This window comes from Pleurodeles waltl, chromosome 3_1, assembly GCF_031143425.1.
Source record: "Pleurodeles waltl isolate 20211129_DDA chromosome 3_1, aPleWal1.hap1.20221129, whole genome shotgun sequence".
Lineage (NCBI taxonomy): Eukaryota > Metazoa > Chordata > Amphibia > Caudata > Salamandridae > Pleurodeles > Pleurodeles waltl.
In genome coordinates, this window is record NC_090440.1 from 832,636,556 (window position 1) to 832,660,012 (window position 23,457).

The 23,457-nt window shown below is 45.5% G+C and overlaps 1 protein-coding gene across 2 annotated transcripts in view; it reads left to right on the forward strand.

The window, feature by feature from the left end:
• Positions 1-1,773: 1,773 nt before the first annotated feature.
• LOC138284672 (uncharacterized) overlaps positions 1,774-23,457 on the forward strand; it is a 215,988-nt gene continuing 194,304 nt past the window's right edge. Inside the window, exon 1 of one of the 2 annotated variants that reach the window (XM_069223739.1) lies at positions 1,774-1,997. In XM_069223739.1, coding sequence (XP_069079840.1) covers positions 1,937-1,997 — 61 coding nt within the window. In that variant the 5' untranslated portion in view covers positions 1,774-1,936. The remainder of the gene's footprint in view (positions 1,998-23,457) is intronic. The other variant, XM_069223740.1, reaches the window with a different exon arrangement.

The window sequence follows — 23,457 nt, forward strand, 5'->3', positions numbered from 1 at the left end:
AGTTGTGGAACTGATTTGAGGCTTTAGCACATTTTCACTATTTTTTTAACAAGATTGGCCAAAAGCTTGTTTGCTCTTTTGGTAATCAAGATTAACTAGTCTTTAATGCCTCTCCATACTATCAGTAGCCAGCCTCTACGGAACTCTTTATCTTTGAATGAGATTTTAGGCTTGTTTGTTACGATGAGTTCACATGTGGCTGTGTTTTCCGCTGACATATTTGGTCATAATTGCACGTGAAGTAAAGTTTTCACTTGTATCTTTTTGAGTTCACTTGAAGTGTCCTAATCTTCAATCTGGGCCATGGTCTGATTAAGTGTAGAATCACAATCAATGGTGCTGCTGTTAAGATAGATGAGACAATGTCTTTGTTGTATGAGAGGCCTTCAGCCATGTTAGAACATTGGAATGTTTGGGGTTCCATTAAAGACAATGGAGTGCTTCCGGCTTCTAATGGCTGATAAAAGCCCAGAATTCCAACATTCCAATGTTTGTCTCACAGCAACAGCTGTGAACAAAGGCTTCACAGAGCCCAAGTGGATTTCAGTCCCCTCTGACTCCTGAGGCCTTTGTTTTATTTATTAGAACATTATGCCCTCTAGAGTCGGAATGTTCTAATAGTTTTAAAGCCCGCTGTAGCTGGGCTATACTGGGCAGTAAAGGCCCGCTACATTGTTAAAGGCCCGCGCCCTTGTTAAAGGCCCTCGTCATCAGCCTGGGTCTCTAACGCTGGATCGGGCCTACACCGGCCGGTGTAGCCCGCTACAGCAGGTTATAAGGCTATATTAATGCCTGGAATTTCTGGGAAAGATACTCTTGTAGGGGCAATGATTGCTTCTTAAAATACTCTCGCAGTTGACCTGATGTGCTACATCATTGTACCACAAGCAGAGAAAGATGATTTTCACTGTCGCACGTTCTTCATATCATCCATCAACCACATCATGAATGCGATGTGTTTGATAAACCAGCACTATTTAGAAACAGGCGGGGCCTTAAATAAGCTAGTATTATACATGTAGGACAAGAAAGCCTCACCCACACTTTTGAGGCATGCTTCACCATAGGCTATTTCATGCCACGCTGATACGATGATAACATCAGGAATGCCTCAACTTCATTGTGAGGGAGTTTAAGATAAATGCTACTGGATAAATAAGGGATTAAGAATACTGTTAAAACAGCCCATGTATATACCAAAATGATTTCCCTTTATTTTAGGGTACACAGGGCTGGATTAAATGTTTAAAAAAGAGGCTGGGAATAACAACCGGTTAACGTCTATGACCCAAAATAATAATATATTAGCCTAAACGCACAAAATGGGCTCAAACGTCCTAGAAGCCACGGGACTGACTCCTTAAGACACATTATAAACACATTCTTTAATTTGTATTATTTGTAATTTTGGGCTGCTTAAAATGCCATAATGCATCGTCAGTAGTAGAGAGCGCTATGTAAATGCAACTACAATGAACCGTGTTGATGGGTAGTACGGTTGTATTATTTGTATAGCTTCACATCCTCGCGAGCAGCCACCGTCTGCCCAGATTACAGGGCTTCGGCTTCGCAGCGACACTTGTCGATTTCTATTCCACTGTCTCCTAGACGATCGAGAAGTACAAGATGCAAGTCTTACTGTACGAAAGCAAAAGTGAAAACAAAACTCGTTTAAGCAGAAAGGGGGAGGAACTTCGTCATTCCAACAGCACTCTATGGCCCAAGGTTCATCACATGGCGAGAGCTTCGATGACGGCTTCACACGAGGGAAGCATACGATGCGGGGCGCTTCCGGACTGAGGACGACGTTCTTGCTGCGCGAGAGGAAAGAAGAATGACAGTAGTGAAGAGACCTGTGCCGTTTCCACTCGGAGGGGACAATAGGGGTATCGCTGTGAACTAGCAATGACACAGCGGATTGCTCTAGAGGTGCCGGATGATGGCTTTCAACCCGGGGCACCCGCCCTTGCTCTTCATATTGCTTCTCCTGCTCGCCGGTAAGGCTAGAGACATTCTGTTTGGGCAAAGGAGTGTCTGTGTGCATAGTGCGCATGCTGTCTGTTCTGTGAACAGTCCCGAACTTTGGTGTATAAAGTCTCAGGTTTATTTATTTATTTGCAATTTTATATAGCGCGGACATGGCCCGAAGTCATCAGAGCGCTTTACAACACACATAATACTGAGTTACTTCGGGTTATAATAATAATTGAGCTTGGATGTTATGTCAATGTAAGTATTCAGGAATTACCACAGGAGACAGTTACAACAGTAGGGCAGAGGAGATGAACAGCTAAGCGAAGCAGATCAGGATGCATGGGAGAAAGTAAATAAGTCTGGTTGAGGGTAAATTAACTAAGATGTCTATCAAATAGGATGAGCATGAGGTCCTTTTTTGGGTCGAGCACGTAAGCGCTCTGGCCCCTGTTGTAAACTCTCTGTAGGCTTTTAACCATTCCCATATCACGCCCATCAGTTTAGTTGGTTCTTGGGCTTGCGTTTTAAAATTTGCTTGATTTCATTTGTGTAAGGCATGCATACGTCATGTCTTTTCCGGTGTTGAGCCCTCCTCAAGAGCACCAGTAAACTGCTGAAAACATACCAGGCTCCATGTTTTCCGCATGGCTTCGGGACTACTTTTTCTTTTTATTTCTTACGCAGCACGATCTTGCTGGGCACTAATCGAGCGCTTTGCATGACATTGACCCTGTTACATAGATAATTGCATAACTGCTGATACATTTGACTGAAAACAAACTTCTGTTTCATTTTGTATGTGCTCCTTCATGCTCATGCTCATGGTGTGGCACATTAAATCGGCTCGCTTATGTAGAACTGTATTACTTTCTATTTTTTGTTTATGTGGCAAGAAAAGTCTGGTTAGGACTTTATAGAGCTAATAGCTCTAAGTTGAACAAATGCGAGACCCATTGCATTGCAAGTTCTTGTTGAAGGTTGCTAGGCAGGTGGTTAGATGGAATGAGTGAGGCAGAGAGTTCCAGATTCTAGTGGCACTGCCAGAGTAGGACTTATTCATGTATCATTCTCGCCTGAAGGTGGGGGAGCTCCAGGAGTAGGGAATGGGCATTTCTGGAGCCCTTATTTGCTCTGGAGATTTTCAGTTTCTTGTTTAGATAGGAGGATAAGGAGGAGTTCATGAGGAGGAGTTCAGTGCTCTGTGGCTGATGGAAGCGATTTTGAATTGGGCCTGTGCCTCAATGGGGAGCCAATAGAGGGTTAGCAAGGCAGGGAAAATGTGGTCACATTTCTTGAGACCTACGACAAAGCATGCGGCAGCATGTAGTGTTGCTCTCAGTGGGCCTAGGTAAAAATTGGGAATGCCTGCATGAAGGGCCATTCTATAGTCTAGTATAGAGAGAACGAGAGACTGAACCAGTTTTTAAGTCTTGTACCAGAATCATTTGTCTGATGCCCCAAAGCTGCCTAAGTTGATGTAGTGCACATTTGGCCATGGATGCTGTGTGGCTCTGGACACTAAGACAATTGTCCAGGATGATTTCAAGTGATCTGGTACTGGTGACAACGGCCTACGAAGGCAGGGAGGTTGGCCATCCATTCTTGTACATGCGTTTTTCTTTTCTGAGGTGAGCTCAAAAGAAATTCTGTTTTAGTTGGACTGAATTTTATATGGTGGTTAGAATGCAGTTTTGGATAATTGAGAGTGAATTTGCAAGCAGGATATATTTGAGTATCGTCAGCATAGAGGTGGAAAAGAATCCCTATGTTTCTGAGCATCACACATAGTGGTTCTGTTTAGAGGTTGAAGAGGATTGGGGAGAGGATCAATCTTTCGGGGACATTTTGGTGAACGCTGACTGGTATTGCAAATGAGTTGCCCATTCTCACAATTTGGGAATGGTTGGATAGGGAAGAGGAAAACCAGTCAAGGACCGTTCCACCACATCCCATGGAAGCTCAAGAATACAAAGGAGGTCCTGATGGTTGACAGTGTCCAATGCGGCAGATAAATCCAGGAGGACCAGGAGGCAGGATCTAAGGGAATCATAAACTGCTTGGGGGATCACAGTTTCTGTACTGTGCCACAGGCATAAACCTAATTGGAAAGTGACTAGGAGGTTGTTTGCTTGGATGTGTGAGGCTGGTTGGGACGCTACGCAGCTTTCAATGACTTTGCTTAAAATGGAACCGTACAGACTGGACAGCAGTTGTTCAAGTTCTCTGGATCAAGAGTTTGACTTTTTAAGAGCAGAGTGATTTGACCAATTTTACTCATTTGGGTAAGAGGCCTTGATTAAGAGAGGAATTGACCAAGGTGGTCCATATGGGAAGTAGGTGTGTGGCAAGAGATTTGCTGATAGATCTTGGAATAGCGTCCTGATGGTGGTTAGAGGGATTAGTTTGTAGTAGGTCCTGCGTGGAGATTGGAGAGAAAGATTACCATGGTTGTATTGATTTGCATGGTAGAGATTCAAGCGTTTCAAGGGAGTTGTTGATGGGAATTGAAATATGCATGTCACTAACATTTTTATCAAAGAAATCCACAAAGTCATTGCAACAGGACATAGATGGCTTGGGAGCCGAAGTGATAGCGGGCTTAGTAGTCTGGGCAATAACCTCGAACAGGTGCTTTGGTCTATTCTTTGTGGAATTCACAAGGGCTCTAATATGGGAGGATTCAACTGTGAGAAGTCTGTTTTTGCATTGTTTTCTTGCTATGCAAAGCTTAGTCATACTCAGGGAGGATGGTGCTTTTCTCCATCCTTTCTCATATTGCCTGATGAGCTTTTGCTTTTCATAAGGCTCTTTAGAGATCCAGGGCCTAGAGGGTTTTGGTCTGGATAATTTGAACTTCAGTGGTGCACATTTGTCAATAAGGGATTCCAAGCAGGAGTTGAACTTGTCGGTGGCCTTGTTGATGTCAAGATACAGTGTGATCACAATTAGGGTAGGAAGGGCAGTGATGGCCATGGACATTGAAGGACATGTCACAGTCAGGGAGGCTTTCCTTCTTTCGCTCCTCTAAGGATAATTTAACTTGCAGAATATCACAGGGACCATCTTTATCTCCCTAATTATTTAATCTATACATGTGCCCATTAGTCGATGTCCTGAAGCAAAGGCAATTCAAAGTGCATAATTACGCAGATGACATACAATTGATTTTCTCGATTGACATTTCACCGGAATCGATTTCAGCTTTTCAGGACACAATGCTATTCACATGCAATTGGATGAACTGTAACCAACTTAAATTGAATTCGGACAAGACAGAAATTGTTATAATTGGAAAGCAGCCTCATCTATGGAATGCCACCTTATGGCCTTCTTTAGTGGGCACTCCACCTCAGCCCAAGAATTCCGGTAAAAGCTTGGGAGTATTGATTGACTCTAAACTATCAGTGAAATCTCAGGTTGGGGCCAAAGTCTCAGCCTGTTTTTTTCCTTTTGTGTAAAATTTGGAAGATCAGTAGACTTCTTCCTTCGAAGCTCTTACGCTGGCCATTGTGGTGCTGGTTATTTAGAGAGTCGACAATGCTAACTCCCTCTACTTGGGTCTCCCAATAGGTTAGTCAGCAGACCTCAACTAATGTAAAATCAGGCCGGTAGGCTACTGTACCAATGACCTCAGAGGTGTCCTATGATTCCCCTATTGCGGGAACTGCACTGGCTTCCAATCGAACAATGCTCCATTTGTAAAGTATGCTGCATTGTTTTCAGATCTTTACAGAGTCTCAGCCCGGCTTTCGTTTCAACTTGTATCCACAAATATATACCGGGCCGCAATTTAGATCTTCTTATTTGAATCTTTTATCCTTTCCCCCCATTAAAAAAAGAAGATGCTGGGTAGGACAAGTTTCTGTTTTTTTGCACCCTGCGTTTCAAACACTCTTTCTCCTGACATTAAGTTCACTCCTTGTTATCTCAAATTTAAGAAACTCATGAAGACCTGGCTCTCTAGATTGGCCTGTGAGTAATCTTTATAGAGTACTTCATTAACGTTTTGTTTTCTGCAGCTTCAGGGCCATGAGACCGTTGGTGAACGTGCACTTTATAAGTTCAGGTATCATAAAACGCCATAGAGTATGCCTGTCGGTTTCAAGAGCACTGACTGTCTCTTGTTTAAAAATATATTTGTTCATACAGAAAGTAAAGATGCATAGTTTTATTCTACAATTTTTTTTAATTGAATGAGTTAAGATTACCTTAAAATAGTGTAAACTCAGGAGACTTGTATCTCTAAATGGTCAATACCATTTTTAAATAACTATCATTCCTTCCTGATTGGTTTCAGCTATCTCACATGACCTACAACCTCGTAACAACCTGGACTTCATAGATGTTGCCATTTGAAATGCTTGTTATGGAATGGTGAAAACGTCTGAAGTGTGAGTTTAAATAGGAACTTAAGCCAACAAGCATGCTTATCCATGAGAAAGTTGAGTGTGCATCTTTACTTTCTGCAAGAAAAAAATATTTTTGAAAGTAATTTTATTTTTTTTAAATAGGAAGTAGTTTTTCTTGATTAAAAAGTCAAATGAGGGCTAACCAGTTGTACAATACTGCTAGCACAAAAGGATGTGCTGGGTGGCTATAGGAATGTCCCTCTACAGAAAGTTAGTATTCTGGTGCCATGAATAGCATGGCACGTGGTTTGTTTGCAAGCTGCTTTGGTTCCTATGGGTGGCAGTGCTACTCACAGCATGGTGCAGGGTAACTGTGGATTTCTCCTAGTGACAATTGTGGCTTGATAGACGATATGAGCAGGGGCTGGCTGTATTGTTCTCAGGGTATGTGGTTAATTGGACATGTTCTTGTATATTAGGGTGACAAAGTGTCTGGAATTTGCTGGGATAGTACCAGTTGTCACCAGCTTTCCCGGCAGAATTTGCAAATGTGGCTCTGTCCTGGTTTTTAGGGAGGGTTGACTTATAACAGTGGGAGGTATATTTTCAGTGTTTCAAAATAGGAGTAGTTTGCAGTTCTTGTCAGAAGGCAACCGATAATCTACAGGGCTTAAAAATCTCATTTTATTTCTTTAAGATATCGTCTGTGTTTCTATGTGAATGAATGCTGTCATTCTGTGCCTCTCGGTTGATGTAACATTGTGTCGTTCTGTTTTTGCGAAATGCCCCCATTTCTGTTTTTCAAAATCTGGTCACCCTTTATGTATGGGCATGTTTGCATTCAGGTTCAGCACAAAAGTGATGGATGGTAATAGCTGCATTAATCAGAACCACTGGTAGCCATATGATAATGCTTAAATTATTCAGAACCACTGGTAGCCCTAGAATGCAGTGTGCAGAGGTAAATTGGATAGTTTACCAGGTCATTGGAATGACATGCTCAGAGTCATCTGGAACTGAATCTTCAGTGGGTATGAGTAAGCTGGAAGAAACATATTGTTTTGTAATGTGTTAGACCTGGCCCTTTCTGCATGGTTGTAGGAAGCTGGCCTGGAGTTTGGTGGGTACCTAGTACCAGGTCCAGGTATATCCTATTAGTGTAGTGTAGGCAGTGTCTAGAATCCAGCTTTCTAGAGGTAGCTGTGGATGAGCAGCCAAGGCTTATCTAGGAGACATGCAAAGCTCATGCAGTACCACTGTAGTCACACAGCACTTACACACATGAAAGAAAACACTCAGGCCGTTATTACGACCCTGGCGGTCTTAAGACTGGTGTCTAGTGGGCTTTCTGCCCACCCTTGGCGGCAGATGGGCCTTACAAAAATAGGCTGATCCCAAACACACACACACACACACATCCCCCCAACCCCCTGGTGCCAAAGTGGTTTTTGCCCCCCTTGGGGCAGATGGGCCTTACAGAAATAGGCCGACCTGCCCACAAGGGGGGCAAAAATGGCCTAAAATAACATGCCCTTTTAGGGGAACGGCCATTTCCCAAGGGGCCTCTCCCCTTATGTCAAATAATAAAATTTTAAAAATCCTTGGTGTCTAGTGGTTTCTGCCCCCCCTTGGGGGCAGAGTGGCCTAATTAAAGTATACTCATATACCCCCAAGGGGGGCAGAATTGGCCTAATATATTGTGCCCCAATGGGGAGCGACCCTTACCTAAGGGGTGCTCCCCTCCTGTAAAAATAAAATACAAATAAAATAACCCTGGTGCCTAGAGGTTTCTGCTCCCCTTAGGGGCAGATGGGCTTAATTAAAATAGACCAATCTGCCCCTTTTGGGGGAAGAAATGACCTTAAAAAAACATGCCGTTTCTAAAATAAAAAAAACTCCCTGGTGTCTAGTAGGCATTCCTACAGCATGATTGCCATAGCAATCGTGCTGCAGGAATGCTCAGAGAGACATGGAAAGGAAAAGCCGCAGGCCAAGTGCAGGACGTAATGGTTACGACGTAACCAGTACGTCCACAGCACCGAAGGGGTTAAAGGGAGAGCATAATCACTGAGGTCCTGGTTAGCAGGATCCCGGTGAACACAGTCAAACACACTGACAGGCAGAAAATGGGGGTAACCATGCCAAGAAAGAGGGTACTGTCCTACAATGGTCATCCCCAAACATTTGGCCTTCCTCCTTCTCTTTTTCTGACCTCGTTTCTGATGCCTTTAAAAATCTGGACAATTTACCACTGCTAACCAGTGCGTAAGTGCATGTGCTTTCTGAATAGTGAGACTGGCTTATCCACAATTGGTAAATTGAATTTACTTTGAGGTCCCTAGTAAAGTGCACTACATGTGTCCAGTGCCTGGAAATTAAATGCTACTAGTGGGACCGCAGGACTGATTGCGCCACCAACTGAAGTAACCTTTCAAACATGTCTTAGGCCTGCATGTGCCATGTTGGCCTGGTAAGTCAACCCGTCAGCCAGGCTCAAACCTTCCTTCCTGCCTTTCAAAAATCCCTTTATGTCATTGGCAGATGATTTATGCTTGTCCCGCCTTGAGGCAGTTTTGTTACCGCCTTGGAAACTGACCCTATTATATGGATTGTTCAGGAAAGTTCCTTAGTGTGGCACACTATTTCTTCTTTTGCCTTGCTGCTTTGCTCTTGGTGGTATGTTGTTTCTTCATGTTCCTTGGTTTTGGGAATTTTGCTGATTCTTTGTGATGTCTACGGGGGCTTTTTCTTTTTTGCAGTTTTATGTAGTATGAACTCGATACCAAGGTATTACAGCGCTTTACATGAGCACCGGTTACATTACACAAGAACACTTTTATTTTTGGTAGCAAGGGGAGATTAAGTGATATGCCCAGAAAGACAGGATGTTTAGCCGGCGCCGAGACTCGAACCGTGTTCCCTGGGGCCAAGGTTGGCAGCTCTGGCCCTTACGTGACATCCTCTCCCCTGGTGTTCTTTGCCTGGTACGTGTTGGGGCAGTCTGGGAACAACGCATTTTTAAAACAATAGTGCTTGGTAATACAGATTCTGTCATTTTATAGCTCTGCAAAGCAGGTGCCATTCTTACAAAATTGCTGCAATTAATTTGCAGTTAAACGGCCTCTTCTGTTATTCTTTTTGTATACAATCAATGTTTTTACAAGTTAGACTGGTATTGACAGTGTAGAGGAATAATTCCTTTGACATTTTAATACACAGAAGTATATGTCGGCCCCCTTTTCTTTGCTCCTAACTCTTTTGAGCCCCCTCATTCTCTGGGTTAAATGCCACAAAGGTGCCTCTTTGTGGCTTGTTTGGTGCTATAAAAGTTTAGGTAAACACACTAGAAAAGGTTGCATCTCTTAAGCTATCACAGCCAATCTGTAGGAATGAGGCAAAAATTCTCCCAAGATGGCGACCTGTTGTGTCCTCTCTCCTGTAGTGACAGGCCTGGGAGGGCTGCTGTGGCACATGGCATTCATCCACTACACTCCAAACAAAAACACATAGGTAAAAGACATTGTCATTTACAATGCCAATAGCTCTAAAAATACTAGACCTATTGCATTGCAAATGTTTGTTAATACATATAAATCATCCCTAGGGTAGGCTCTTGACAGCCCAAGGATAGGGTGCAGTGCATTTGAAAAGTAGGACATGTACGTTTAAGTTTTACATGCCCTAGTTGTGAAAAAACTCTTAAATGTATTTCTCACTACTGCAATGCCTATCTCTCCCATAGGATAAGGTTGTGATTGCTTAATTACATTTTATAAGTGTAATTTCCCATTGAGGAGAGATGGGTACCCCAAGTTTGGTGTTTCTGGAAGCCCAATTTAAAATCACAACTTATGGTGAAGTCAGATTTTAAGTTGTAATTGACACTTTTAGAAATTTGGCATGTTATTACTTAAACCATCTGGTGCCTTCTGCCTGTCTGTCTTCGTGTGGGGTGACAGCTGGACTTGTTTGTTCCCTTCAGATAGCCATGCACAAAGGGAGCTTAGGTGTGACTGATGGGCCATTAACATCCTGCTGGACCATCGTTGGCAGGATCGGAGGGATGATTTGACACACTTGAATGGGCTGTGCCTGCCTCCACACAAATGGTTGCATACCCCCCTATAGTGAGCATGGAGCAAGGACAGGAAGGACAGGCACTCTATGATCTTCAAAGACCTCTCTTTGAAGTCTTCCCTGCTTAAGAGGTACCACTGTGTATAAGAACTACCACCAACTCAGTACACTCTGGGTCTGTTGATACTCTCCCAGGAAGAAGGACTTCTGTGCTGCTAAAAGGACTGCCAGTCTGCTGGATCCTGCTGGACTCCTGTTCTGCTGGGCTGCCCTGCTGCCGTCCTTGCCTTGTAGTGAGAAGGACTGAACCTGAATCTCCACCCAAGAACCAAAGTGACTCAAAGGGCTTGCTGGCTTGCCTCTGGTTCTTCTGGAGTCTCAGAGACATCAAAGTCTTCTCTTCATCGTGTAACAGCACCTGGTCTTTGCTTGCTGTCCCGCCCTGCCAAGAGCTGCCAGATCTAGTTTTGGGCTCTTGGAAGTGGGTATAAGGTGTTGCAAGTGCCAGAACCTGCACATCAATGCTGTTGCGCTGTTTGGAATCAGCGCATCTCTATCAACGTGTAGCCCTGCTGCAGAGATTGAGGACACTGCATTGCCGCTGGCGCATCGCTGCGAGGATCAGGAGCACTGCATTGCTGACTGGGTGACGCATTGCCTCCATTCCTGACGCATCTTCAACTTTGTGCGGCTTGGAGCTGATGCATCGCCTATATCTGCAGGAGTGACTCCAACACATTGCCCCCTTTGCTTCTCTCATCTTGTTCTCAATGTCGATGCGACTCCGAACCAAGGTATTGTTTTCAGTGGACCAAGGCTGGTCCCTGTATCTGACCCCCACTCCATCAGTTGGCCTGGCTTTTCAGATTTGATCCAGCCTACTATGACTAGATATCCCTGATTGGGGCTTCATGCTTGTAAGCACCACAACTAAGTTTAATGTTTAAAAATTCATATCTCAACTTCTATTTATTAAAGTTTTGTAATTTTGGTCTTGTGTTGTTCATTAAGTTCAGCTCTATTTTTCTAACCAGGTGTGGTATCTTTTTATTTTGAGTTTTCACTGTTTTGCTATTTGAAGTGTTGCACAACTACTTTACACATTGCCTCTTAATTTAAGCCTGCCTGCTCTGTGTCAAGCTACCAGAGGGTGAGCACAGGCTAATTTATGGCGTGTAACTGACTCACTCTGACTAGGGTTGTGGTTCCTGCTTGGACAGGGTGCATACCTCTGCCAATCAGAAACCCAGTTTCTAACATAGTGCCTATAGAGTAGGAAGCCTGTTAACTTATCAACACCAGGACTATTCCCCTGGGAGGGTCCTACATGGAAGGGGTTCCCCATAGCATTGAGAAGAGACATACTAGGGTACCCCAAAAGGTGGACAGGTGGGCCCATATTAAGCTTATAGCAGGGATTTCCCCAGGACATCCTCCTCTTCCACAATTTCGAAGGATGAAGTGCTCCAGATCTATATATGTGGTGCCTTGGACACTGAAAGGAAAGGCATAAGTGGCCAGGAAAAGAATACTTTTTTAGGGGACTTGATAACCTCTTCCTTTGCTCATTTCCCACTCCACACTGCCCTGTGTAGGAGATTGCACTACTTACACCTGCAATCAGGTTAGAGAACTACAGGAAAATTGCATGGGGGTCCTACCATGGGGACAATCCAAGAAAGCGAGATGGTCCCTGGTTCTTACTTCCTCCCTTAGATGCCCCATACTTTTAGAGGCCAGTAAGGCCAGTATGGATCTGTATTTCTCTTACAGATTTTATGTGTGTTGCATTACCATAGACCACTCCTGGAAGGTGAAGATGGGATTCACCACTCCCCATGAAATAAATCATTGCTTATTCAGTGTTGAAAAACAGCAGACACCAACTTATGTAACACCTGAAATAAAGGTGTTTGGCAGATAGTATCGGTGTGCATGTATTGAAGGGATGTAAATAGGTACTTGAATACTTAATATGCTTCAACTTGGGTGGAAGCAGGATAAGTATGGTTTGGGTTTTGGACATACAACCACTTTTGGCCATCAGTTGCACTCAGGCATGGAAATCCCATTCCTCCTCCTGTGGACAGGGCCACATTGTTCCATTGCTCTCATTCCACTGGTCGAATGGTAGAAAAGGTAGGGTCTTATTTAGACTTTGATGGACAACCTGTGAGCCTGCAAGGGGATAAAATCAAGATTGTCCTCTCATTGTGGAGATCTCCGGCTGTGTCTGTGATGTAAAAGAAGACAAAACCATGGTGGATCCTTTTACAGCACTGAAGATTAGAAGCATGATTAAAGTACCTTCTTTGCAAACTTTTTCGATCAGAGAAAATATATTTCCAAAGCGGGATTTTATCTTCTCTGAACAAAAAATAAATAATCCACATAGGCAGAGATTTTTCTCCCTGAGTGTTGGGGCCATTTAACTTTTTGCATTGTGTGGCGGACATGGACTGGGAAATTGAGTGATGGTCTTTTTGCCCTCTAATCTGTAAAGGAGACCTCTAGCCCTTACCCACAAATTATATACTTTAACCTCCGATTACTACAATTCAAATCCATAGTATGTGTGTTTCACTTCTACTTTTCCTAACATGTTTGCTTGATTTTCGTGTTAAGAGTTGAGATTGAAATACTACTTCAAGTTTTAAATTGTTACAGACAGACAAAAACAGTTTACTTAATGTGTGTACCTGACATTTGGAAAGATTATTTAAAACAAGCTAGCACAAAAAGTGGGCGTGAAACACACAATATGTCAGCCCTTCTGTAGGGTAGTAAGGATTGCACATTTAAGTTAATTGGTACCACTTTAGGGCCTTCATTTTTTGTGTACAGGAAATTAAAAGTTATGAAACCAATTACAATATACATACATTGAAGTTAAGAAGATTGTAATGCTTTTTATATCTTTGTTTTCAGCTTCCAAGCGAGGAAGAGTTATGATTTAGGGTCATACTGCAACAAGAGAAGTCCTCTCAATTGGTTGAATGTCAGAATCCATATTTTCAGTGTGCTTATTTTGGAAATATTTGTCTTATGCCACAATTTGTGTGGCAGTTTACCACTCTTGCCAGGCATGACCTGATATGCATGTTCCTTTCAGGATGGGCCTGCACTGTCAAACTGGTCCTCCCAACAGCTACTATGGGTTAGAAAATTCCAGGCCTTATGCTCTGTTTCGTTCTGTAACTTGTTATTTCTGAAGGCCCACACTTCTGACCTCAGGGCACTTGCACATGCCCATTCACCCATGCACACTCCTTTGCCATTCACAGGAGGAATGATTCTCCACATACACCGCACTCCTATGCAAAATATGGTGCATAAGCCATGCTTTATCTTGGACTCCCAGGCACCGCCCAAGACAGCACAGGGAATGTAACAGGGCAGAAGGTTGGTAGTGCTAGTAATACAAGGCACAATGGATGATTTTTTTAAGTTAACTGGGGAAAACTGTAACTGAGCTATCAGGATTGTGAACATGTTGTTTCACTACCCCTCTGAAAAGCCATGTTTCTGATTACCCCGAAATATCCTTTGGTAAATGTGTGCAGATGAAGGGTCTGATTTGGAGTTTGGTAGGGGGGTTACTCCGTCACAACGGTGACGGATATCGCTTCCATTGAAATACAAATCCCATAGGCTCTAATGACCATTGTGACGGAGTAACCCCTCTGCGAAACGCTAAATCAGGCCCTAAGTATGCATTCAGTTGAGCAAGTCTCCTTGTGGTTCTGAGCACAGAGGAGGAATGTGAGCGTAAGTTGTTCTTCCTAAGGGCGAGGGAACTTTTTGAAGTTTATCAGAATTCAGGCCAGACTACAGTGATTACAAAGTGTTCCAGTTGCATCTGTCAAGTTCTACATCAGATGCTAGACCATATGTTGTGTCAGCTGACAAGCTGAAACAACTTTGTGGAAGTACTAGACTCATCTCCTTTGCTAAAGCACAGCTTTACAGCTTACCTCTTGTGGTAACTCGTTTTCAGTTATAGGTGTCACATGAATATAAATTTAACTTCAAGTAAAGGCAGTATTCCTTTATTTCAGAGTAAGAAGGAATACTTTCTCACAATGGCTTTAAGAAGGCATGCTTTTGACAAGCTCTTTGAAGTTTTTTGACATTCTGGTAGCCGTCACATTTCCTAGCCTCCGGCAGACATGAACATAAACTCTACATTTGTAACAATGATGATGAAAGTGATTCCCACCTTCTATGATTCTAATTGATCTGTGACCAACACACATTATCATTCTTGCCAACTCTGAAGGTCTTCAGACGATAAATCCATCCCTTGTAGTTTCTAGGACTACCCATCGAAGGTCATTCTCTGTGTGGGCCATGATGAGAAAGTGGTTGCTCATACCTGATTTTTTCAATCTGATGTTGATCCGATGGCAATGGAATCATAGAATCATAGAAGGCGGATACACTTAGTTAATGCAACCCACATATGCCATCAATCTTTTTTCTTTTTCCTTTTTCCAGAAGCAAAAGAGAGCCGTAAGAGGGGTTGCTCACTCATGATCAATCTGAGGCTGAGATAGTGCGTTCCCTACTTGGGTCTTGAAAGACAACCAGTTCGAACTAGTGTATTTATTTATATTTTAATTTCTGTTCTTTTCTTAATACGATCATTTTATGCTTGTTGCCATAGACAAAGGAGTATTTTTACTGTATCATTAACAAGCATTTTCCATTGACATCGTAACAGATAGCCACGTAGACTCTGGCTTGGACTTGCCAATGTGTAGGCTTGAAAATGCCCAATAACTAATGCTCGTTGTTACAAACATTAGAGTATTTTTTCATGTCATTGATAAACGCCCTCGGTTGCTAACACAACAGACAGCCACGCAGGCTCCAGTTCGTAATTGTTTACATGTGGGTTTTAGAACACCTCTTTTTAACCATGGCCTCACTCCTCGGCTGGATTTTAGTCTGGAAAGGACGTGATTCCCCCCTACGATACAGCTGGTGGTGAAAATCATTGAGCATTTCTACAGGGTTTTTCGAGGGAAGTTTTGTTAATAATGAAGCAGCACATGGTGTTCCCCTCCCCCGTTATTTACAGAAATGCCTTTCCTTTGTTTACAGGAAAATTGTCCATCTGACGTTTTGTGAGCCATGATGAAGGTGTATAACCAGTAAGTGTGGCTAGAGTCAGACTGGTTCTGAAAATTTGAGTATGATGAGATCTTTTTCTGCTACATTTTGACCCCCTTGGTCCTGTCTTTCTTGAACAGATAATGCAAGATCGCTTCCCGTATAGCACGTCTTTATTAGACCTTGGTTGTAGTAAGTGTTATCGACCTATTGTTTTTAACAGTGTAATACACTTAGACTGAACAGTTTGTCTTAGTTAATCATTCTGTTGTTTCTTTTAGTTTGTTTTCCTTCTCAGGCTATGAGAGGAATGAAAATCATGTTTTAAGATGGTAATAATTGTCACTGGATATAAATTTGTAATTGGCCCATAGGGTCCAAGTACCATTGTAAGAATTGTTGATGCAGTTATATCTTTTTACTTACATAAAAGATCCACACTCCACTGCCCTTGTCATGACTCATGGATAATATACAACTAATAGTAAGATATTACAGTAAAGCGCCCAATCCTCCACCGGGTATTATTTGTTAATCATGATACAAATTTTGTACATCCTTGGGATATATTGTCTTTTTCTGTTTCAGGGGCTATCAGGTTTTAAACCCAGATGAAAGTGCAAGTTGCATGTCAGTACAAAGTTCCGGGGGGACAACCAGGTATAGTAGGGATATGATGTTTGATTCGGTCCTGAAGAAAGCCAACCCTTTATGGGCGAATAATGGCTGAAACATGTTGACCACTTCTATTTTGAGCACTTATAGGATGTGCAGGATGATCCAGTGGTTGTTTTCACATCCCCTTGACTTTTAACTTTGCTACTGCTTGTTTTATGCTTGTAGGTAAAGGTGTTTTTGAGGACAGTAAGCAATTTTAACTCACTTGATTGGCACAGATCCCACCATGTCTCTTGGGATGGAGACGAAACCTCCTGGTGGAGGAAAGGCCCAATGATGATGCGGTTAACCACAAGTATGCCAGTGTTTAATATATAAGTAACACTGAAGAAAGTGGTCTGTGAGGGCCTCATTATCATTAAAACAGTGCAGTTTCTACAGAGGTTGCATCTGCCTTTGATTGGAGATCCCCATAATGTCTGATATGTCACACTGAATGACCAGGCAGGCCAGAATGGCTATAGGGTAGTCTCGGTTTGAAGCCATGATCTTTGATACTTCTGACCAATATGGAGCTAGTTTTGTGCATCTCAAATGACATACTGTATGTCACAGTGTGGCTGAGTGCATCTCCAGCAGTTTGAGTGTGATAGTAGACCTGCTCTGCAATTTTACAGGTGACCAATACCTGTAATATAAGTTCTTGAAGTGCTTTAGTCTTACTTCTTCAATGTATCTGTAATGATTTTAGCATCTTGACAGCTCTTCGTTGCTAAAGCCATGGTGCAAGGTTGTCTGCTAGAAAGCTTTGGTTGTGGATTCTGTCGAGATTGAATATGAGTTTCATACTATCCTACTGAACAAGAATGTGGTGACCCCTATATATCGGTGTAGGGTATGAGTTTTTGTCTGTTTGGGATGTGCCTAGTGTTACTGAAGCTTTTCTAAGGTACCTGTACAGACAGTGGTGTAGCTAGTAGTATTGCCAGATTGAACATTCCGAGTAGAATTCCACTTGCATGACTCATATTATTTCATATCCCCATCCTTTATCAGAAGGTCCAACCCTTTTCATGCTTTCCAATTCCCAAACAGTTCTGCTTCCCCATTACGATTCCAGCGTTTCACCCTATTTGCATAGTGGAGTAATAGGTTAATATTCAGTTTCTTACACAAGTAGTATCAGTTTCCTTCCATTGTACATAGTACAGTGTTGTGTAAGGTTTGTGTTCATGGCTTTAGTGTGTGAAGTAGCAGTAGAAGCTCCATAGCATTTAATGCTTCTCTTTCAAATAACACCCATGAGGGAGGTGGGTTCTTGTGGGGGAGAAATTGTCAGTTTGGACCAATGATTCGTATGCATTACTCCAATATGAAAGATTTGATATCTATGTCAGTTTGTGTGATTGTGGTACAGTGAATCAGTAGGGCCAACATCCCAAAGAGGGTGAGGTGCAACAACCTTTTTAACAGTTAGACCCTTTCCTAAAGGGAAAACTTAAGCTTTGAGTAGTTGTGAGCATCGGATTAAGTCATAATGCGTAATTCTCAATGAGAGGTGATAAGTTACCCTGTGGCCAGTGAGGCAGCCTTTTGTTGTATGGCGTAGTATAAGAAGGATCACACATTTACCCCAAATTAGTTTGTGAATGTGAGAAATCATGAATCACGGACATTAATATGGGTAAAAAAAGTTCGGAGTATGAGTGAGGAGAATTTGGTGTACGTACAAGAAAGACTTTATGGTACCCTGTGATGTGTGCTTATTGGTTATTGCCTTAAAGGCTTGTGTCACTGCCAAAAACTGTCTGTAAAGCTAACAAAAATAGAAGGTGAGAAAGTGGGTAATTCTGGCATGTATCCAATTAATTTGTGATTGGCCTTGATAAACATTCCCCTACAGCTCACCTTCCCTATTGGTGCAATGTGGAATCTGCATCTTGGCCTGCCGTCTCTAGTGTTCTGAAGAGGTAGCATCATTCTGCCCGCCAAAGGCTGCCTGTGCATTGAGGGACAATACAGTGGCTTCCAGAGGGTTTTCCCTTGTTGACCACAGCAGATGCACCAGATGTTCTGAGTTGGTGCCTGGTTGAGTGGTCTAAGACAAAGCCTATGCATCTGGGACCAATGAGAAAATGAGCTGAGCTTGCTGAATCAGTTTATCAAGATTGTGGCCAGTAGTTTGATATGAACATTGATTAGGGATATTATGCATCCTTCTCCTCCTTATGAAGAAAATTTATGTTCACCTTATTGGAGAAGTAGCCTAGGGTGCCAAGGATTCAGCTACTTAAAGGTCACATGATCGCAAATGTGTGCCTCCACCAGGGAAGCCATCTTTGTGCCTTAGTGGAAGAGAGAGGGCAATTGTAATCCCTATAGGAACTTGCATTCCCTATTGGTTGCATTAGTTTGCCTGGAGTACTAGTGATTGTCATAAAATGACACAAACAACTCTTCATTATCTACACAATGAGTTTCTATTTGGCCTTCGTTGTCCGGAATGGCTGAAATGTTCAGTTGTGTCTGCTGTTACTGTAATGCAAACTATCTACTCACCTTTTCTCGGGTCTCATAATTTTGCTACTTAGGTTTTGTGACACTCCCCTTAGGCAGTGAGATATGAATTGAGGATTTCACTCTTTCTAGTTTGATCTGCACTGTGGCTGAAATTGTTCTTGGTATTACTTAATTAAGACACTAAGGTGGTCATTCTGACCTCAGCGGTAAAAGGCGCTTACCGACGGTCAGAAGTCCGCCATAATCCCGCCGCGGTCGCAGTTAACCGCCACGGTCATTCTGACCTGCAGCAGCCAAACCGCCGAAAATCCGACATCCACAACAGACCGCCAGACCAGCGGTCGGCGGAAAAGTGGAGATGACCAAACCTCCACCGTCACGCCAACAGAAATACGCCCATGCCATTACGACCCACGAATCCACGCGGCGGTCATTCAAACGCGGTATTCCATTGGCGGTACACACCGCCGCGGTCAGAATACACACAAACGAACAAATCACAGACACATTGGCCCATTCGAATTTCACACACCAGATACACATACACACACCACTCCCACACACACAACACAATATAAAACACACACCCACATCACCCACAAACCCCTACGACCAAAATTTGGACACCGAGACATACACAGACACCACCGCATAGCCTATGGTACACCATCACACAGAGACACATCACAACATCACCAACACCATCTCCAAACACTTAACAACACACACCCCACCAAACATACACACCCCACCATGGCACCCTAAAGACACCCCGCTTCACTGACGAAGAACTCAGGGTCATGGTGGAGGAAATCGTCCGCGTGGAGCCCCAGCTCTTCGGCACACAGGTCCAACACACCAGCATTGCCCGGAAGATGGAGCTATGGCAAAGGATTGTCGACAGGGTCAACGCTGTGGGACAGCACCCCAGAAATCGGGAGGACATCAGGAAGCGATGGAACGACCTACGGGGGAAGGTGCGTTCCATGGTATCCAGGCATAACATCGCCGTGAACAAGACTGGCGGCGGACCCCCACCCCAACCCCCAGAGTTTACAGCATGGGAGGAACAAGTCTTGCACATCCTGCATCCTGACGGCCTCGCAGGAGTCGGCGGAGGAATGGACTCTGGTAAGTTGAATCTTCAATACTGCTTCCCCCCCACCTGCATGCCAACTCATACCCCAACCCTCACCCCCATCCTCACCCCCACCCTCACCGCCACCCCCATCCTCACCCCCACCCCCAGCACACCTATTCCCTGCCAATGTCTCACCATCACAACCCACACATCCCAACACCTAGCCCTGCATGCGTCCACTAAGCATGGACACCCATCACCAAAGCATGCCCAATGCATATACACATCCCCCCCACAAGCCACCCTCACCAAAGCCCCCACACACGAATGCCAGCACTGGGGGACACGGGAACCCACACATTCACCCATATGGCACACACTGAAACTATAACCATACCTCTACACCCCTGCAGGACCCGACCGCCACCACACCGCCACGGAGGGTCCAGAAATCTCCACAACCCCCACCCAAGAGGCCATCAGCGCTGACAGCAGCTCTGTCGACCTGGAGCCTGATGACCAGCACGGACCATCGGGGACCTCTGGACAGTCGGTTCCCCTCAGACAGCCACAGGCCACACCAGACCCAACCCCCTCTGGGAACACCAGCACAGCTCCCACCCAGCGGGCCCATGCCTCTGTCTCCAGGACGCGTCAATCAGCGGTGTGTCTACCACTACAGGGCACCCAGGATAACCCACCACCCCAACAACAACAGGGACCTGGGGGCAGTGGTAGTGGGCACACCGTCCAGGGGACAGAGGCCCAGGGAAACACGGGAACTGGGAGGGCAGCTGTGCGACAGGGGGGGGAGGGGCCCAGGGAACCCACTCTCCACGAGGCCCTCACCACCATCATGGGAGCATACAACCGCTCCCAGGAGACGATGGCGACGGTACTGGCCAGGTTCCAGGAGATCCAGGTACTGCAGGAGGAACAGTATCGGGGGTACAGGGAGGAACTCAGAGACATCAACTCCACCCTGGTCACCATGGTAGGGCTGCTTAAAGATATCCTCGACACCAGGACGGAAACTCACCAACAACAAAGGGCCCCTGCCACTAGCCTCGAACAAGAACTGCCAACCACCTCTGCCGGCGCTAGTGGACAGGAGGCCCCCGCACAACAGCAGCCCACCAGAACCCCACCTCCTGCAGGAGAAGAACCACCCCGCAAGAGGGCCCTGAGATCACGCAAGAAGACAGAGTAGGATGTCAAGACCCCCGCCAGCAAAGGATACCACCTGATGTCATCCCACTGTCCCACATTGTCACCCTGTCCATCCTTGAACTGCCCCTGCTCCAGCTCTCCACAGGCCTACGGACAATGCACCTGTGTGACTGTTACTCTGGACTCTGCCATGGACATTCCTTCACCATAGCCCCCACCCACTTGAAACCACCCATCCCATTTTTGAGCACTTCAAAAAACACCAGTATTGCACAAAACTATCAGGAGTCTGCCTGTGATTTCAAAATATTGTATTTGACATGACAGTGCCAAAATGTTCTTGTACATAGTAAAGTCAACAAACCGCTGCCACACAGCTGTAGTCCATGGGGAAACGAAGCACAGGACACGTAGTGGGGACCACAGATCTGAAATAGGGAGGGAAAAGCCACAACTCAGTCATCATACACTGGGGCAAATAGACATGCAGCAGAGAGGCCAGAGAGTAGTTTACATTTACTAAATAATCTTTGAATTGTTACCTGTGTCCTATTGGAAGTACTGTGCAATCACTCTGTCCCTGTTGTCTGTTTCAGCCCCGTCGTCTTCCTCCTCGTCACTCTCCACAGGTTCCACAGCTGCCACTACACCACCATCTGGACCATCCTCCTGCAGGAAAGGCACCTGGCGTCGCAAAGCCAGGTTGTGAAGCATGCAGCAGGCCACGATGATGTGACACACCTTCTTGGGTGAGTATATTAGGGATCCACCTGTCATATGCAGGCACCTAAACCTGGCCTTTAGGAGGCCAAAGGTGCGTTCGATCACCCTCCTAGTACGACCATGGGCCTCATTGTACCGTTCCTCTGCCCTGGTCCGGGGATTCCTTACTGGGGTCAGTAGCCACGACAGGTTGGGGTAACCAGAGTCCCCCAATAGCCATACACGGTGTCTCTCTAGCTGTTCCATCACGTAAGGGATGCTGCTATTCCTTAGGATGTAGGCGTCATGCACTGACCCAGGGAACTTGGCATTTACATGCGAGATGTACTGGTCAGCCAAACACACCACCTGGATGTTCATTGAATGGTAACTTTTTCTGTTCCTGTACACCTGCTCACTTTCTCGGGGGGAACCAAAGCCACATGGGTCCCATCAATGGCACCAATGATGTTGGGAATATGTCCAAGGGCATAGAAATCACCCTTCACTGTTGCCAATTCGCCCACCTCAGGGAAAACGATGTAGCTCCTCATGTATTTCATCAGGGCAGACAACACTCTGGACAACACCTTGGAAAACATAGGCTGGGACATCCCAGAAGCAATTCCCACTGTTGTCTGAAATGACCCGCTTGCCAAGAAATGGAGTACTGACAGGACCTGCACCAGAGGGGGAATCCCTGTGGGTTGGCGGATGGGGGACATCAGGTCTGGCTCCAGCTGGGCACAAAGTTCATGTATAGTGGCACGGTCAAGCCGGTAGGTCAGGATAATGTGGCGTTCTTCCATTGTCGACAGGTCCACCAGCGGTCTGTACACGGGAGGATTCCTCCTTCTCCTCGCCAAACCCAGCGGACGGTGCCTAGGAAGGACAACATGGAGCACACAGTCAAGCAACCCACAGGTACGTACTCACAGTTTGCACAGTACACGATTCTCTATGCAGTGAATGGCTTGTATGAGTGGCTATGCAAGGCCTAGGCCTGTGTGACGCAGTACAAATTAAGCCATGTGGGCCCTCGAAATGGCGGCTGCCTGACCTGTGAAGTGTGGCAATGGGATGTGAGGTCAATGCGCTGGCGTGGCACACGCGGTCGAAGACCGCGGCGCGAAGCCGGATTGGTTAACATTGAAGCCTATGGTTTTCATGAGCCAATGGCGAAGGGCGCCGGCGGTGGCGGTACGCACCGCCGCGGTACGTACCGCCGCGGGCGTGACCGCCATTTTCTATCTACTTAATCACTCGAGACTTGAACTTTCACAGGAGAGGACCTATACTGCAAGTGCTGCTGTGACCTCGGTCTGGAAGGGACAATGGCTGCTGCGACTGGGGAAAGGGCCCCTGCCTTCATCGGAGAAGAGTTGGAGTTACTTGTGGATGGGGTCCTCCCCCAGTATGCGCTACTCTACGGTCCTCCAGACCAACAAGTGAGTATAATTCTATATGGATTTGTGGCCACTGGCTGGCTTGGGGGGCTGGGGGGGCATGTTGGCCTGGGGGGGGGCATGTTGGGCCTGGCGGGGGGCATGGCGGGCCTGGCGGGGGGCACATGGCGGGGATGGGGGGCACATGGCGGGGATGGGGGGCACATGGCGGGGATGGGGGGGCATGGCGGGGATGGGGGGCCATGGCGGGGATGGGGGGCACATGGCAGGGATGGGGGGGCATGGCGGGGATGGGGGGCACATGGCGGGGATGGGGGGCACATGGCGGGGATGGGGGGCATGGCGGGGATGGGGGGCACATGGCAGGGATGGGGGGGGCATGGCGGGGATGGGGGGCACATGGCGGGGATGGGGGGCACATGGCGGGGATGGGGGGCGGTGGGCC